At 55.8% G+C, this 16,862-nt stretch overlaps 1 protein-coding gene across 1 annotated transcript in view; it reads right to left on the bottom strand.

The window, feature by feature from the left end:
- Positions 1–5,826: 5,826 nt before the first annotated feature.
- The window catches only part of SLC1A7 (solute carrier family 1 member 7), a 44,226-nt gene continuing 33,190 nt past the window's right edge, over positions 5,827–16,862 (bottom strand). Inside the window, exons 5-12 of the mRNA XM_047082352.1 lie at positions 14,864–15,086; positions 11,192–11,291; positions 10,251–10,484; positions 9,507–9,642; positions 8,093–8,313; positions 7,158–7,292; positions 6,611–6,713; positions 5,827–6,045 (exon numbers count right to left, since the gene is read on the bottom strand). Of these exons, the coding sequence (XP_046938308.1) occupies positions 5,827–6,045; positions 6,611–6,713; positions 7,158–7,292; positions 8,093–8,313; positions 9,507–9,642; positions 10,251–10,484; positions 11,192–11,291; positions 14,864–15,086 (1,371 nt within the window). The remainder of the gene's footprint in view (positions 6,046–6,610; positions 6,714–7,157; positions 7,293–8,092; positions 8,314–9,506; positions 9,643–10,250; positions 10,485–11,191; positions 11,292–14,863; positions 15,087–16,862) is intronic.

The following is a 16,862-nucleotide window of genomic DNA, read 5'->3' as shown; positions in this document are numbered from 1 at the left end:
AGGGCATGGATGTGGGGGCCTGGAGGAGGCTACTGTGGCGATCCGGGCCAGAGGCGATGGGGGTGGGCAGTGAGGTTGCAGACAAGCAGAAGGCCTGAAGGGATTTGGGGGAGCAACAGGCAGACTCCAGAGGCCAGAGTAGTCCTGCTGGGCCAGGGTGAGGGAGAGGACAGGCCCCCAGGTCTAACTTGAATTCCAGATGGACGATAGTACTAGGGGAGCAGATTTGTTGTGGTGGGAGTGTCGAGTTAGGCAGGCCTGGAGTGTGCTCGGGAGCTGCCCAGAGGTGGGCCAGGTATGTGGGTCTGGGGCTGGAGGTTGAGGTCTGGGCTGGAGATGGGGGTCCAGACATTATCAGCCTGGAAATAGTCATGAGGCCACAGGAAGCTTGGGGAGCTCGCTTGGGGAGAGTGACAGGCCGTGGCCAGCTGCAAGGGAGCCTGCAGAAGGGGCTGACACAGAGCGGCTATGGAAGGAGGTGGGACAGAGGCAGATTATGTGCATATGCAACACAAGCACCCTACATGTGCACATAGTGCACCAACCGACATGTACCCGTGCTCACATATGTCCAAACATGCATACGTGTGCATGGATAACACACACTCAGGACACAGAGCGCACACAGACACACATACATGTACTCCACAACACATTCACAGGTGCAGGACGTGTGCATGCTTGCATGCACTCGCGCATGCATGTGTCTACACCCGTGCATCCCCACGGCTCTGGTGGAGAGAGTAGCTGTGTCAGTGCTGCTGAGAGGCAGGTGGAGGTGAGCACTATCAAAGGCCTGTCAGATTTATCCACAAGAAGGTTACCCGTGACCTTGTGGGGGAGCAGCCTCAAGGGCAGTGAAGGTGGAGAAAGTAGCTGGCAAGGAGTGGACCCAGGGAGCATAGACAACTCTGTCAAGAAGTTTGGCCGTAAAGGGATGAGATGAGAGGGTGGCACGGGGAAGAGGTGTGAAGTTCAGGAGGGACTCTGTTTACTTTGCACCCTTTTCAGAAACAGAGTTGATGGGAGGGGCTGGCCCGGAGGGGGAGTTAAAGATGTAAGAGAGGAGAGCAGGGAGAAGCTAGCCCTGTGGACACAGTAGGAGGGTCTGGCTTTGGCAGGAGGCTCAGTCCTTCCACTGTGTCAGGAGGGATGAAGGCTGCAGTCACACACAGGACAGTGGCTTGGTGGCTGAACATGAAGTCACATCAGCCCGATGCCTTCAGCCTTCTGTTTTCTCTGTGCAACAGGAGGTGCTCAGCAGACCGGGGTGGGTGTGGAGAAGATGGACCATTGGATCCATCCATGGCTGGGGTTTTGGCCAGGTGTGTGGGACAGAAGGGTAAGGAACAAGGACGTTGAGGGTGTTGACAAGAGAATGGCTGCAGTTGTGGACCCCGGGGGTCAGGCTGGGAAGGAAGGAGGTGCAGACAGGAGGAGTGTGGGTGGGCAGGGTCTCTGGAGAGGGACGTTGGAGAGTGGGCACAGTGTGGTGAGTAGCCAGGAGGAGAGATGTGGTCAGAAGGGAATATCAGAATGAGCTGAGCTAGGGGTCACAGGGTCAGGCTGTGGCCATGTGAAGGGGCCCTTGGGCCACTGTTAGGACACTGAAAGCAGGGGCTTGGGTCAGAGTGGAGACTTGAAGGTGGTGGTGAGGATCCCATGGGTGGATGACAGAGGGAGGTGTGGCTGACAGAAGAGTGTGCGTGGGGCGGTTATCCCACCATGGAGAAGAGGCTCTTGGGAATCCCCTTCCTCTGTTCTCGGAGCCCAGGAGTATGAAGTGGAGATCCTTCTCTCTAGGCATTGTCCTCAGGCAGAGCCAGGGGTCAATGATGGGGGTGAACAGCTGTCCAGTGAGGATGCTATATCCCTCATTGAGGGGGATGGGGAGTCCTGGGATGGGAGAGAATCTGTCCTCTCTGGAGGACATTGGCCTCGGTCGGGTTTGTTGAGTGGGGCCTTGGGAGAGGCCCTGGGGAGTGGCCAGAGGGACCTAAAAGCCCTCTAGTCAATACCAGGCCTGGTCACATCAGCAAGAACACCTCTCAGTGGGTGGCCGGCTGGTTCTGGGCTCCCAGGGGCAACTCTGCCTCCTGCCTGCAGTCGCCTGGCCCTCCCAGAGTCCCCTGGGGGCCCCCCAGCTCTAATCCACCTTCCCAAAGCTGGCACTTCTGCCCTGGCCTCCCTGACTCTCCCACGTGTTCTACAGGACACCGGACCGCCAGACCCCTTTCTGCAGCACGTACCTGTGCCCTGTGAGCTCCACTCTGCCATGCTCACAGACACACCCAGTGCCACCCTCACCAGCCACCCTGCACCCCACTGCCACAACACAGGCTGGACACACAGTCTCCCATTCCCCCTTGTTCCTGTAGTACCCCACGGCCAGACACGTGCAGGCAACATGACACAGTCACACACTGCTGGCTGCATGGAGCAAGCCCACCATACAGTTCCCCTCTCCATCCCACGCCCTCCATTGCCATCATGCCCTTGGACTCCTGCAGACTCAGGGAAGGGTCTGACTCTGCCCTGGCACTCACGGGCGCCTGCTCCCTTCACCTTGGACCCGCATGTGCACGCGTGCGCGCGCGCACACACACACACACACACACACACACACACACACACACGAGTCCCATGAAAACAGCCCTCTATGGCCTATGCCACCGACATATCTTGCCCCAGCCAGAACTGGCCAGAACAGCTTGCCACCTGCTCATCCGTCTGTTCGTCCGTCCACTGGAGAAGACAGAGTTATCTTGGTGCTCTCTGTGGCCAGGTGCCTGCCACCCTCTGGAACTCACAGAAGCTGACTTTTGTTCCTTTTCTTCCCTTTGGGGACAGGAACCTTTGGGACTGCTACCCTGGCCTGCCTGCCCTGACTCCCAGCTGCCCAGGCAGCCACTCCCTGCCAGGCCCTGGCCGGCCACAGGCATGTCTGTGATGGGAAACCCCATTGAGGCCAGAGGGAAAGTCTCCTGGGGTTGCTGGGGCCTTGGGCAGAAGTCAGGCGGAAGGGCAGTGCCAGGCAAGGAGGAAGGGCCCAGCAGCCCTGATGACATACCTTTTTTATTCTTTGGGCCTGTGGGATGTTCTGGGTGCCTTGGGTTTTTAAATTCTTTTTTAAGAAAAAAAAATGATAAAAAACAAAACTGATTTTTCTTGTTATAGAAAAACTAATATAAAAGCATTACCCCTTTCTGGCAGCCTATGGCCGTGTCCGTGTGTGCTTCCTGCCAGGTGCCAGGCCAGTGCCTGGCTGGGGTGGGCAGGATACAAGCACCTGAGAGCCTTTCCAGACCAGCAGGAGTCGGCACGAAGTTCAGTTCTTGGGCCCACAAAGTAATCACACAGGCAGAGGTCCAGAGACGCAGGGTTTAGTCACAGGTGAGGAGGCCTGGAGGCACGTGTGACCGTCAGCTTGGTGGGGGTCAGCAGGTCCGGCCAGCACCACCACACTGGGCTTGTGAGCTCACTCTGCGCTTCCAGAGGCTGAGCATCTGAGCTCACCCAGAGGACCGCCTGTGCGCTGAGTGGGCACTACTGATGGGGTTTGTCCCCAGGATGGCTGGGGTGGGAAGGGGACTAGAGGCAGGCCTGAGACCTAGAGCAGGGTCTACTTGGGGGCCCAGGTCTTTGCAGGCCTGCCTGGGGAAGAAGTGACGGACACGCCTAGTGCTCCCACCGCCCCCAACAGTGCCAGAGTTGGAACTGCAAGGCAGCCCCCGGCTCAGAGCACAGGTGGTGAGATGCCCAGGAAGCATGACCTCCCACTACCGGAGGTGTGTAAGCGTGCTCCTGTCAAAGACCAGATTCCTGCCTTGTGGTGGGCCAGGCTTCGTTGCTAAAAGGGCCTTAGAGATGTGACACAGGGAAGGGACGTTTAAGCTGGTCCACACCACTGTGGGAATGACTGATAGCTTGACCTCTGACCTCTCTTAGGTGATTAGGCCTGAGTGAAGGAAGGATGCTCCCATGGTGGACCCCACAGCCCCCAGCCCTGCAGCGAGACGGGGATCCTAGGATCGGGGCCCTTCTTGGACTTCTCAGATCATGGCCGTGCGAGGAGGATAGGAAGGAGTTCAGGAGCAGGGGCTGGGAGGCAAGTGCCCTCCTGGTTCTCTGAGTGACTTTGGGAAGCCCATCCCCTCCCCCAGCTTCAGTGTCTTCATGGGCTCCTCTGTGCAAGACTCTGGAGCTAGATGTTCTCCCCAAAGCACATTCAGAACAGGCAGTGTGGCCACGGCTCTTCTGTGTCCCCTGGAGCCTCCTGGAGGCACCCTGGGGCCAAGGACAATGAGGGAGAGAGTCTGGAAATGTCCTTGGGCACATCCCCTCCTTAAACAAAGCAAAAGCCCCCGATTTACACTCTGCCTCCTGCATATGACAGGTCAGACAGGCCTGTCCTCATTCCAACCTCCAGGGACAGGCTCATTTGCACTCTGGCTGCCCAGGCAGGTCTGTCCATACACTGACAGGCCAGCTAGACCTGTCTACACTCCAGCTACACGGACAAGCCTGTACATTCTGGCCACCTGGGCAGGTCTGTTCATACGCTGGCTGCCCTGTCAGGCCAGTCTGACAGCCTGTATGAGCTCAATAAAGAAATGCTGGCTGGGGGGCCTGGGTGGCTCAATCAGTTGAGCATCACCAGACTCTTGATTTCAGCTCAGGTTGTGATCTCACGGTTTGTGAGTTCGAGCCCTGCGTTGGGCTGATGGCATAGAGCCTGCCTGGGATTTTCTCTCTCTCTCTCTCTCTCTCTCTCTCTCTCTGCCCCTCCCCTGCTCGCATTTCTTCCCTCCCCCCAACCTCAAAAATAAGTCAACATTAAAAAAAATGCTGGCCAGGGTATGGTCACCAAGCCCACAAAATTGAAAAACAAAACACCTTTATTTAGTTATCACTGAATTTGCGAACACAGAAAGGAGTAGAAAATCTAACACCACTCCATCACACAGGCTCATGGAGAGTGCTGACCCCAAGGCTCCATGGGCAGCTTGACTAAAGCATCCCAGGCAAGCCTGCCTCCCCAGTCCTGGCTGGCCCACCTGTCCTGTGGGAGACTGGCCCAGATGTGTCCAAGGGCCCCTGCAGCTCTTCTGAGGCCATGCTGTCTCCACACGGGCTGAGCTTTGTGAGACACGACTGGTGAGACTGATGGGAGACGGGACAGGCTGTGGCACGTGGCAGGCAGCGGGCCTTGGCCTAGGGCTGGGCTGTCCTCAGGGAGGGCTGTTTGTCTGAGGCCACGTGTTATGGGGCAGGGAGGGTGACCGGCCTGGGCAGGGACTCAGCTGGGGCAGAACCAGAACATCGCTGTATCTTCATAAACTGAAGGCAGTGGTGGCTGCTGAGCTCCTGCAGAGGGGCAGAGACCCTTGGCATCTGGCCCTGCAGGCCCCTGTCCTCCAGGAGAGAGTGGCCAGGGCCTGGAAGACTTGAGTTAGAGTCCTGGCCCTGACGTTACCTGCCCTGAGACCTGGGGCAAGTGTTTTCAGCTCACGGGGTCTCAACTCTGTGATCCAGAAAGTGGGACCATATAGCCCCTGCTGCCACCCTCATAGGTTAACACAGTGGAAATGTCATAGCTGGGGCCTTGGCTGTGCCAGGTCATAATTCTCCAGCTGGGGCTCCCACATGCAGTCTTTCCCTTTCTGAGACTCTATTGTCTGGCCTGTGGGGCGAGTCCTGGCCTCTCAAGGGTGGGAGGAGTGTGTGAGCCTGGCTCCTGTCGAGTGCTCGGAAAAGTAGTGAGTTGAGATCCTGCCCTTGGCCCCTAGACCTGGAGGCCTCCCCTGGCCCCTGCAGCTCTGCAGGCTACACATTGGTCTCAAGCTCACTGATCTCAATGGTGCAGTGGTCCAGAGAGGTGGCAGCTGGTTCCTCGTCCTGCTCCACCTGGACAGGGATGTGGTGGGGACAGGCAGGGCCCAGGGTCAGCTCTGAGGCCTCCGCCACGCTCTTCACACAGCCATTCTGCTGGGTTGCCACGATCTCCTGGAGGCTCACTGGCTTGGTCTCACGGGGCGGCAGTTTCTGGGGAGGGGAAACAGGCCTTGGTAGCAGCAGGAGGGAGTGAGGTTAGACACCAGGGAAGACTGAAAGAGCAAACCACGTGGTTGGTTTTCCTACAGATGTGCTGTGGGACCTTGATATGTCACACACAGCCTCTCTGGGCTCCAGTTCCAATCTGTCCTGCTTCCTTTTGAGGTTGTCTTAGTGGAGAAGTCCAGTGAGGGAACTGGTGGGTCCCCTGCCTGTCCACCCCAATGGGAGTGGGACAGCCTGTTACACATAGTTATTGCCACGAAGCCCTGTGCAGACGTACAAATGTTTGCATTGTTGTCGGCAGGATAGAGCGCACCCCCACACTAAGGTACAGGCTCCCTGAGGACGGGGTTTATCTTTCTTTGTTTGCCACTGCTCCTCCCACGATGACGAGTGCTCAACAGCTAGCTGCGAGAGGAATCGGTCACCCCGTGTCCAGATGAGGAGGCAGGGAGGGATTGGCAGAAGGCTGCCCAGCTGGTGAGAAGACCTGCACCCCCATCCCAGCTCCACCCTCCCAACGGCCAGGCTGGGAGGGAGGCACTGCTCTCACCTCCACGCCTGTGTCCTGAGCAAAGTCCTTCCGGCAGATGTGGGCCATGATCCCTGCCGCCAGCGCGTCACCCAGCACGTTAATCATGGTGCGAAAACGGTCCCTGGTGAGCCAAGGTGGGCAGTGAGTGGTGGGCACTATTTTTGGCAAGAGGAGCTGGCAGCAGGCAGGGCCCAGCCCAGCAGCACCTGCAGCCGGCAGCCAGGTTGGAGCCTGTGGCAAAGTGCCTTTTCAGTCCTCTCAAGCCTACTGCCCCTGCTCGGGCAAGGCCAAAGCAAGTTGATGCACGGCTGGATTCAGGAACATGTGGACTGTGCCCATGCTCAAAAGGGCCTGGGCTTGGTCTGATGCTCTGCTCTCACCCCCTTGAAATTCTTTATATTTTTGAACAAGGGTAGGCACATTTTCATTTTTAAAAACTGGGCCCCGCAAAAGCTGGTGTCAGTGAGCAGGGCACCGCCACTGTGCCAAACCATGGCAGTTCTCCTGGCCCACCCTCAATGCCTGCTGCCTGGGGGATGAGGCAGGTAGGGGGCAACCCACTCACAGAGCCCAGTCGACAGCGATGATGAGGGTGATGTCGTCAGTGGGAAGTCCCACGGAGGTGAGTACGATGACCATGGTGACGAGCCCAGCCTGGGGGATGCCAGCTGCCCCGATGCTGGCCGCTGTGGCCGTGATGCTGCAGGAGGGGCAGGGAGAGGAAGAGGAGGAGCAGGAGGGGCAGGCCTCGCTGTTGGAGCCCTGGCTCCAAGAAGGAGTCCAGAATGCCAGGGCCTCTGGGGACAGCCATATGGGGCAGGGGTTGTTAGGAATGCCACATCAGGAAATTCTCAGGGTGGGGGGCACGTCCCTGCTCAAGGTCCTGTGATTCCATGGGCCTCCATCTCTGGTCCCAGTGGAACCTCCTGAGGAGTTTGTAGAAGAGCGTGTGCCTGGGGCCACTGCCTCTGTCAGGTTCCAAAAAGCTGACCAGAAATTCAGGTCATCCACCTGCATGGCTCTGCCCAGCCTCCCTCTGGTCCTCGTTCCTGGGGCCAGACTTGTGCCCTCAGGCTGGCACACAAGGCCTTCCCCACGGCCTCTGACCCTCACCCCAGCACCCTTCCCTCACCTCCAGCCACACTAGCAGTCACCCTCCCCCCGTCCCCTCATCCCACCCCTGGCCTTTGCTCACCCTCTGCCTGCCTTTAGCCCCCTCCCTGCCCTGCATGCCCAGACTGCAGGCCCTCCTCTGGACCTTAGTTCCCATCCTGCTCGGAGCTCCCCCTCTGCAGGGTGACACTGGGGAAGGAGCCCTGAGTCATAGAAGCCAGGCCACATCCCAGCACTAACTTGCTGTGTGTCTAGGAACAAACCCCTTGCCTCCTCTGCACTTCAGAGACCCCATCAGATCTGAGAGCTCAAGAATCCTGAAGGTCCTTCCGGTGCCCTCCTCTTCCCCGGCCAATCCACCCTGGGTATGGGGTGTCGGGTGTGTACCTGATGGTGATGATCTGGCCGAAGTCCAGCTCATAGTTGTTGACCTGGGCAATGAAGATGGCGGCCACAGCCTCGTAGAGCGCTGTCCCGTCCATGTTGATGGTGGCGCCCACGGGCAGCACAAAGCGGGCAATCCGCCGGTCAATGTGGTTGTTTTCCAGCAGGCACTTGAAGGTGATGGGCAGTGTGGCTGAGCTGTGGGCAGAGGGGCCAGCGCGTGCCTACCACTGTCTCCCAGGGTACTCCAGGGCTCTGGGCTGCCAGCGTGCCAGGGATGGGAAGCTCGCCCCCACCCCAGGCAGCCCACCCATCACGGGGGAGGACAGGCTGAAGGAGCTTTGAAAATGGTCTCAAATGGCATTCTTGGCAAGTGTGTGATCAGTGGCCCAGCCAGACCCGCCCAAGCCTAGGCCCCGGAGACCCCCCACCAGCCGCACAGGTCAGGAAAGGAGCCACCATCAGCAGAGCACCTACTATGCGCCAGGCATTGTGCTTTACACATGCTCTTATCTGACCCTCACAGCTTCCTGTGAGGGAGGGGTTTTGAGTCCATTTTACAGATGAAGAAACTGAAACCCGGAGGGGAGGAGGGGCTGACCCAAAGTCATACCACTGTGCCAAGCATAAAGTGGCTAACAGTAGGGCTCTGGGGCCGGCCTTGCTGGATTTAGATTCCAGCCTCCTACTAGCCAAGTGGCTCTGGCGGGTTCCTTAACCTGTGTGTGCCTTAGTTTCCTTATCCCAAACAATACCTAGATTACAGAGCTATTAGGGTGATGATTCAACAAGAAAGCGCTTAGAGCAGTATCTGGCACATTGCAGGCAGTCAGTGGTAGCCACTACTGTCATTGTTACTGTCTCTGTTACTAGAGCTCCTGGTGGCCGTGCTGAGACTAAAACTCAGGTTGGTTTGGCCACAGTGCCCTTCCTTTCCCACAGGCCACTGCCTGGGGAGCCCACGTCCATTTTCCAGAGCCTGCGATGATCTCCCCAGATGTGCTGGGCCCGCGGCTGTGGTTTCTGCCAAGCAGGAGGTGGCCAAGGGCTGCTGGCTCCAGCAGGGCTTGGCCTGTGGTATGGGAGCTGGCAGCCATTGGGACTTTGCCTTTCCTTTCCACCTCCTGGCTCTGCCCTGCGTGGAGGTTCCTGGACGAGGCTTCTGGGGGCTTTTCCTCACTGGGGCCCTGCTCCTCCTAAGTTCTGTGTGAGGTACTTCTGCTGCCAAGGGTGGGGGCCCTCACTCCCATTTGACAGATTGGGAAGCTGAGGCCCAGAGAAGAGAAAGCAGTAAAGGCTGGAAGGGAGAACAAGGCTCTGAAGAGACATGGGCCTGAGCTCAGGCGAGTCCTCCACGTGGAGCTTGGACATATGGTGTGGGGAGAACCACCCTTTCTTCACAGAGTATGTAGAGCACTTTCTCCTCCTTGGTAGGCAGACGGGTGGGTTTGCACGCCTCCAACTCTGCTTCTGCACTCAACTGTGGGCCGGGATCCTTGAGAGCAGATGCCACCTCATAGGCTAGCCTTCGTGCCCCTAGTGAGTTATCTCCACTAATTCCCATGCAACCCTTAGAGGCAGAGACCACCCTGATCCCCAAACTGCATATGAGGAAATTGGTGCCCAGGGAGGTTAAGTGACTTGCCCACAGCCACACAGCCAATGGGCGGTGGAACCATGATTCAAATCCCCACTGGTGAGTTACACTGTCAAGGCTGGGACAGGGCATCCAGCCAGGATGTCCCCGCAGCCGTGGACAGGCCAAGACCCTAAACAACACAGGGCCTGACTCCAACGGGAGCACCGTATGGCAGCAAAAGGCAACAGCCATTGCAGATTCATCCCCCATCAGCTGTCCCGACCCCAAGATGTGTGGAAGCCACCGCCATGTGGACTGAGTGCATCTTAGGGATGCAGGCAGCTGGGGAGGGGAAGGCCTTAAGAGGCCGTAAGGGCTTTCTGCCATTCAGGCCGGTGGGGCCTCAAGCAATGCATTTCAAAAATTGGTCTCATTTACCACTGTCCATAGCTACCCCCAAGTTTGTGAAGTGGGCCATACTGAACTTTCCATGGTTCTATGGCTATGGACAAGTGATGGCTAGACAGATGAACGGAGCTCAGCTGCCAGCATCACTCCACCCTGCCCGTCACCCAGGGCTACCTGGAGGAGGTGGCCAGTGCAATGAGCAGGGCCTGGAGGACGCCTCGGATAAAGACAATGGGGTTCTTTTTGGTGATGAAGAAGTAGAGCAGGGGCAGGATGAAGAGGCCATGGACCACCAGCCCACACACCACGGTGACCGCGTAGAAACCCAGCTTCTTTCTGACTGCTGTGGGGTCGTCCATCTCCAGGATCTTGCCGGCGATGAGGAACACAATGCCAAAGGGGAAGTACCTGGGGGCAGGCGGCCAGTTCAGTGCCGGGCAGGCAAGGGTCCCGGGCAGTCCTGGCACGGCATCACTGCCCCCTGGCCGCCCGGGGATCCTGTGAGGACTGAATGGGACTCTGTACCAAGGTGCCCAGTACATGTGGCCTCATTAATACCACGACGCTCAACCAGTCCAACCCGCACAACCTCTGGCCTCCCTCCTTGCCTTCCCGTCCAGGTCTCTGAGGAGGGCCCCCGCCCTCAGCAGGCCCTCATTTCAGCCCAGCGGTGCCACAAACTTCATGCGTGACCCGGGGCGGGCCTCTGCGTTTCCCCATGGAAACTGTACAAGGTCAGACTAGAAGATTCCTAAGGCCTGAGCTCTGAACCAAGGAGTGGCAGCTGGTTCTCACTTCCAGTGTTTCCCTTCTCCAAAAGCTAAGCTGATGAGACTCCATGGGATGGGGAAACTGGGCCAGGAGAGCAAGGCCACGCTTAGCTTGTAACTGTCCTCCAGTGGGCCTGATCGGGCCAGAAATGGCAGGCCCGGGGCTGGAACTAGACCTGGTCAGGGCTGGGCCGGGGGATGCAGGGCAGAATGTGGCCAGGGCTGAGCCTCCAGGGCAGGAAAGCAGTGGAAGGGGCCGTGGTATCCCTCCATCTTCCCAGGGCAGGGCTGAAAGGGGGTGGGGTGAAGGTGGAAGAGGACACTTCTGCCCCCAGTGAGGCTTACCACACAGCCACCGCCACAATCTTCATGACGGACTCATTGAGGCACTGGCAGAAGCTGACTAGAGGGGTCCCATTGTCCCCCATGCGGCCCAGCATGATGCCTGCAGGGGCAGAGACACACAAGCATGTCACAGAGGCCGCACACCGAGGCACAGGCATGCACCACAGTGGCATGTGCCAGCACATGCTGGCGGCCCAGCAGGGACAGACCTGGGCGCACATGTGGGCCTCGGGCCTTGGCTGAATTCCCAGCAGCCTTGGATCAAGCACAATGCTTCCCTGCACCCTCTCCTCTCCTTCTCCTGGGCCTCTACTGCTGGACCAGGGCTCTCATCTCATCCTCCTCTCTAATCCATAAAAATGTTCCCTGCCAACCCCCCACGCAATACTTCCTGAACACTCCCACTATAACCAAGATCCCCCCTGCTTCAGGCCCCGATTGATCTGACCTCTGTCAACACCTCCCACCTCCATCTGGCCCTGCTTTTCACCTCCTCACTATGCTCTGGCATCACTGGCCTCCTTTACGTTTCTAGAATACGTCAAGCTTTTCACTGCCTCAGGGCCCTCGCCCATGTAGGTCCTGGTGCCTGAAACCCTGGTCGCCCAGCTCCCCACATGGCCTGGAGGCCTGTCCCCCTCTCCCCTTGGCAAACTCTCCATTCTTCTCTGTATCATGTCTTTCTGATCCCTTTATATCACTTATTACAACTTGTAAGTGTTATTTTCCGGTTGTCTGTTACTATTTTTTTTTTTTTTTCTGTCTCCTCCAATAGAAGGTTAGCTCCATGAGGGAAAGAACTGTATCTCCTTAGCCGGCACATTGTAGGTGCTCAACAATAATCACTGAATGAATGAACGAACAAATGAATGAATAATAAAGGCTTTCCCGGAGCCCCTGTCATTCTCTTACTTGGGGAGTGTTCGTGTGTGTACTATTCCCCAGGTGAGCTCTGTGCAGTTGGGTGCCATCAGGCCACTCCTGAAACGGTGACAAGTGACAGCTGTCCCTTCTGGTGACACAAAAATGGAGAGCAAAACACACTCTGTGGCTGTCCTTAGAAAGCTTACCGGCAGTGTGCTTGGAGGGGCTCATCACCTGACTCAGCCAGGGAGAAGCAGGGAAGGGATTTGAACCCTGGCTCATGTGACTCCAGAGAGAGGCTCTTTCCTGCCCCAGGAAGCCCTGAACTCACACTATCCGCAGAACAGCTACCACATGGTGATGGGACGACATGGGGGCCCTGCTGGTATGGGCGGGAGAGGCCCAAGTTGAAGGTGATACAACCTAGCCCTTGCCCATAGGGCCTGTGGAAGCCTGGCTGAGCTGAGACCCAGGTCCCCTGCCAGCTCTGTCTCTCCTCCCAGGCTATTCCCGCCCGAACCAGGAGACACATAAGGGCTCAGGCTGGCTGGGCACCTGTGTGCCGGTGACCCAGGGTCTGGTGGCAGGCCTCCTGCAACAGTCCCGGCCAGTGGGGCTTTAGTATCAGCCGCGTCCCAACACCAGGGACGAGATGGGAAAGGAGGTTGTGTCGTGGGGACCCAAGAAAGCCGCATTCGGAGCAGCTGTGCAGGTGTGTCTGCTCACACTCAGATGTGGGCACACACAGATGCAGGTCCAAATGGAAGTGGACACACACAGGCATAGGCACATGCTGACTTGGGCACACATACACGAACATATACACACTGACACATAGACAGTTACACACATCCAGGAAACAGTGAGTCAGAGGGTCTCAGGGTTTCTTTTGCTCTGCCAACAGAGGTCCTGTTTATATGTTCCCACCCCTAAGAGAGGCAGTGGCTGGGGAGGAGCGGGAATGTCCAGTATTGGGGACTGATTGCCAGATGTGCTGTGAGTGCTTCCAAACACCGTCCTGTCACATGCTCGGGTCCCTGAGGCCCTAGCCCCTCTGCATGCCCGACATTTGGGCCAAGATGATTAGAGCTCTGTTACCCACCATGGTCAGTCCATTCCCAGCCATCTACCCATCTCTCCAGCAGGTTTTCCTGCGTGCCTGCTCTCTCCAGTCAGTGTGGTGGGCTGTGGGGATAAATGGGGAACAAGCCAGGCCCGTCACTGCCTGCATGGAGCTTACGCCTGCTTCTGTGTAGACGCTAAACAGTTACAGAAACAGTTAGATAACTGCAATGCGGTCAAACGTTTAACGAGTAACAAAGGGCACCTGAGCAGTCTGGGGGCGTTAGGAAGACTTTCCCGAGGACGTGATGCTTGCGAAGACCACAGTCCCCCTGCAAGGAGGGGAAGGTGCAGGGGGAGAGGAAGGGGCAGGGGCAGATCTTTGGAGAGGCACCTTCCTGGAACCGAAAGGCAGCATGGCTGGGGGAAGAGAGCAGGACCAGAGAAGCCGGGAGGCAGGCTGGTCAGATCACACAGAGCTCTGCAGGCCGTGTACAGAGTTCGGGACCCCTTTCCAAGTGCACTGGAGAGCCACTGCAGGACTTTGTGAGCCCGTGAGGAGGACACACCAGGACAGAGACCCTTCAGGAGGCTCTTGCAGAAACCAGGTGAATGGTGAACTGTGGTGGCCTCGAACTGTGATGCTGGCAGTGAGCAGAGGGAAATGTGGGCTCGGAGAGAAGTTTCGGAAGCAGACCTGACAGATTTGGATGCGGGCCAGGCAGAGGCAGAGGCAGAAAACAGCCCCCAGATTTCCTGCATGAGCAACCAGTAGGACAGTGAGAAGAAAACCTTGTGGACAAGTCAGAGAGGGAGGAGAGGCCCTCGCCAGGACCTTGGCCAGGGCGAAGAGGGAGGTAGATGCCAATTTTAGAATAAGACTCACAATGACCTTTGATAGCCTAGAAGGACAAGACAGGGACTGACCAGCTAGATTGTTCTGGATGGCTTGTCTCCAAGAAGGAAAAGAGTTGTGTGTGTGTGTGTGTGTGTGTGTATTGGTGATGGTGGTGAAGGCACTGTTGGCAGAGGCATAGCCATAGGTTTTGTGGGATCCGAAGCTTATACTATTTGGGGGTTCTCTTTAAGAAAAAGAATACTTTTTTGTTTTGTTTTGTTTTGTTGTTAAAAGGTACAGGAAGGCCTTTGCTAGTGAGGCCTCACCACTTCGTGGTGATAGCCTATGGTTGAAGGTCTTGGCAAGAAGAGTAGCAAAGGGGAGGGTGTGGTCAAGGAGGCCAACTGTGGGCCCTGAGAAATGACACACACTTGTCTGAGGACAGAGTTGACCAGTGGGGAGCCCCTGTGGTTGGAAATGGAAGGGAGAAATGAGGACTTTAATGAGACAGTGATGGATGATAGATTTTCAGGTTTTTCCTGTTCTTTATTGTAACCTCCCCCCCACCCGCCACCCTGCCCTAGTATCCCCAGACCTCAGTAAAATGGAACAGGCTGCTGGGAGGAAGCCTGAGGCATGGTCTTCTTTAAGGGAGAGGAAACTAGCACCCAGGAGTGGAGAATTCCAAGTGAGGAATGCCAGCTTCGACCGGCGTGGGGGAGGGCTGGAGACACCCTTTGGTAATGGAATAGGGACTTGAGCCACTCTACTGGGTAGGAAAGAAAGGAATCACCTGGAAGATGGGAGACTCCAGGTTATTTAGATTAGTGGATGCAGGTTGCAGAGAAGGGTAGATGCACGAAGGGACTGGCTCCCGGCCACTGCCGGGGAGGGGAGGAAGCACATACCCATGGTGGCAGAGAAGATGACGATGCCCAGCACGTTCATGCCATCGATGGTGTCAGGCTCTGACTTGTAAACAACCTCGGGCGGCGGGGTCAGGTCCAGGGCAAAGTTCTGAACATGAGAGCCGTTCTCTTCCTGGACCCCGTAGATGAGGATCTGCCGAGGAGGGGCCTCCTCTGATGCCATCTTGGGGGATTTGACAACGGGGGTGGTCTTGGTACGGTACTAGTGGGCGACACCCCAACCAGGAAGGAGTCAGGACCAAATATTGCTATTAATATCATCAACAACAATAATAATATCTTGGAGGCACATTTGTATATAGTCGAGAACTATTTGACGGACGATAATCCTGTGAGGTAGGCAGGAGTATCATCAAGATTTTACCAAAAAGAAAACTGGGATTCCGTCATCCAAGTACGCCCTACCCAGCCATGCTCTATTAGTCCCTTCCACCCTCTCCTTCCTTCTATGCATCATCACACCCATCTGGGATCCCCTCTAACCATCTCCTCTTCTACCCAGATAATTTTCTATTCACCCAACTATCCCTTCCAAACATCATTTTCCATCCACCTAATAGCCAGCCAGCCCTGCCTGCCACTGATGGAAACTTGGGCCTTCTATTTGAAAAGCTCAGGTTGCCCCAAGCCTTCTGGAGGAGAAGACGTCCCAGCTGCAAATCCCTGAGCCTCCATGCTGTCTACCTTTCCTCCTCTGCCCCAGGGAATCCTCATTCCTCAGGCACTGGGAGTCCAAACAAGGGAAATTTCTAGCCTCCCAACACCACAGTATCAATAAGGTAAGCCTTCTGGGGCACAGGGTGGTGTGGAGAAACCAGTTAGGAAATATATGGGACCAGAAGTTTCTGTGCTTCAGTTTCTTCATCTGTAAAATGGGGGTCACAATACTATCTGGCTTGTTTGAATAAATGAGGCAACACACGTAAAGTGTTTACGGCAGTGCCTGGCGTATGGTGGCCTTATGTGGCCATTACTGCTGTTATTACTGCCACCACTACCGTCAGCATTCCAACATTGGACTTTCTGTGTTGGATGCCAAGGATACGAAGATGCACCAGATGTGAATTCTGCTCTGAGAGCTTTGGGGAGGGAGTGACTTACTTTGCTTCAGAGGATCAGACAGCTTCACAAAGAAGGGGATATTTGAGTTGGGTCTTGAAGGATGGGTAGGAGTTTGCCAAAAGAAAAAAGGGCATTCCAGGCAGGTATGAAGCAAAGGAACATTCACTCTTTCTCTCTCACACCTTCAATAATTTCCCGTCACTGTTGGAATAAAACCCAAACTCCCTGGCCTACCATTCGGGGCCCTTCACTATCTGGCTTATTTCGTAGATAAAGACCCAGGAGATTAGGAAAGATACAGAGATTAGCTCAAGATTTCACCACTCCTTATTTTGGAGCCTCCTATCCAACCCTCAACCTCCTCCTTTGTGTCCCCAGTCCCCAGTCCCCACTGCAGGGCCTAGCACAGGCAAGGGGGTCAAGAAATGCTCACTGGATTGTCAACTAATCAGCCAACATTTTACAAGGGGAAAAGCATTAGAAGTTATTAGAAGGGCAGACAAAAATTTGTGCACAAGGATATTTACCATAATTTCTAAAAATGGAAAAACTTTGAAAACAACCTAAAAGCCTACCAAAAGGGGGCATGGTAATAAACTATAGCCTGGCTTTATCACGGGCTCTTGTCTCACTGCAAATATTGTATTTTAAAGAAATGCTTAATAACCAGGGAAAATGCTCATGATGTAATGGGAGTGGGGAAAAGCAAGACACACACTGTCTATGCACCATTAACCTAATTTTATTTTTCTAAAGCATATTTATGCAGAGAAATAAGACTAAAAGTGTACCAACTACTGTCACTGTTGCTTGGTGCTGGAACAAGAGATGATTTTATTTTCTTCTTCGTATTTTTTAGTATTTTCCTAACATTTTACACTGAACATCGTTACTATTCTTATTACGGGGAAAAAGG

Source organism: Lynx rufus, unplaced genomic scaffold (assembly GCF_022079265.1).
Source record: "Lynx rufus isolate CCGP_SWC_20201006 ecotype Redwood Valley unplaced genomic scaffold, mLynRuf1.p SCAF_2, whole genome shotgun sequence".
NCBI lineage: Eukaryota > Metazoa > Chordata > Mammalia > Carnivora > Felidae > Lynx > Lynx rufus.
Note: the sequence above shows the minus strand (reverse complement) of the source record. Positions and strands in the feature narration are given on the sequence as shown.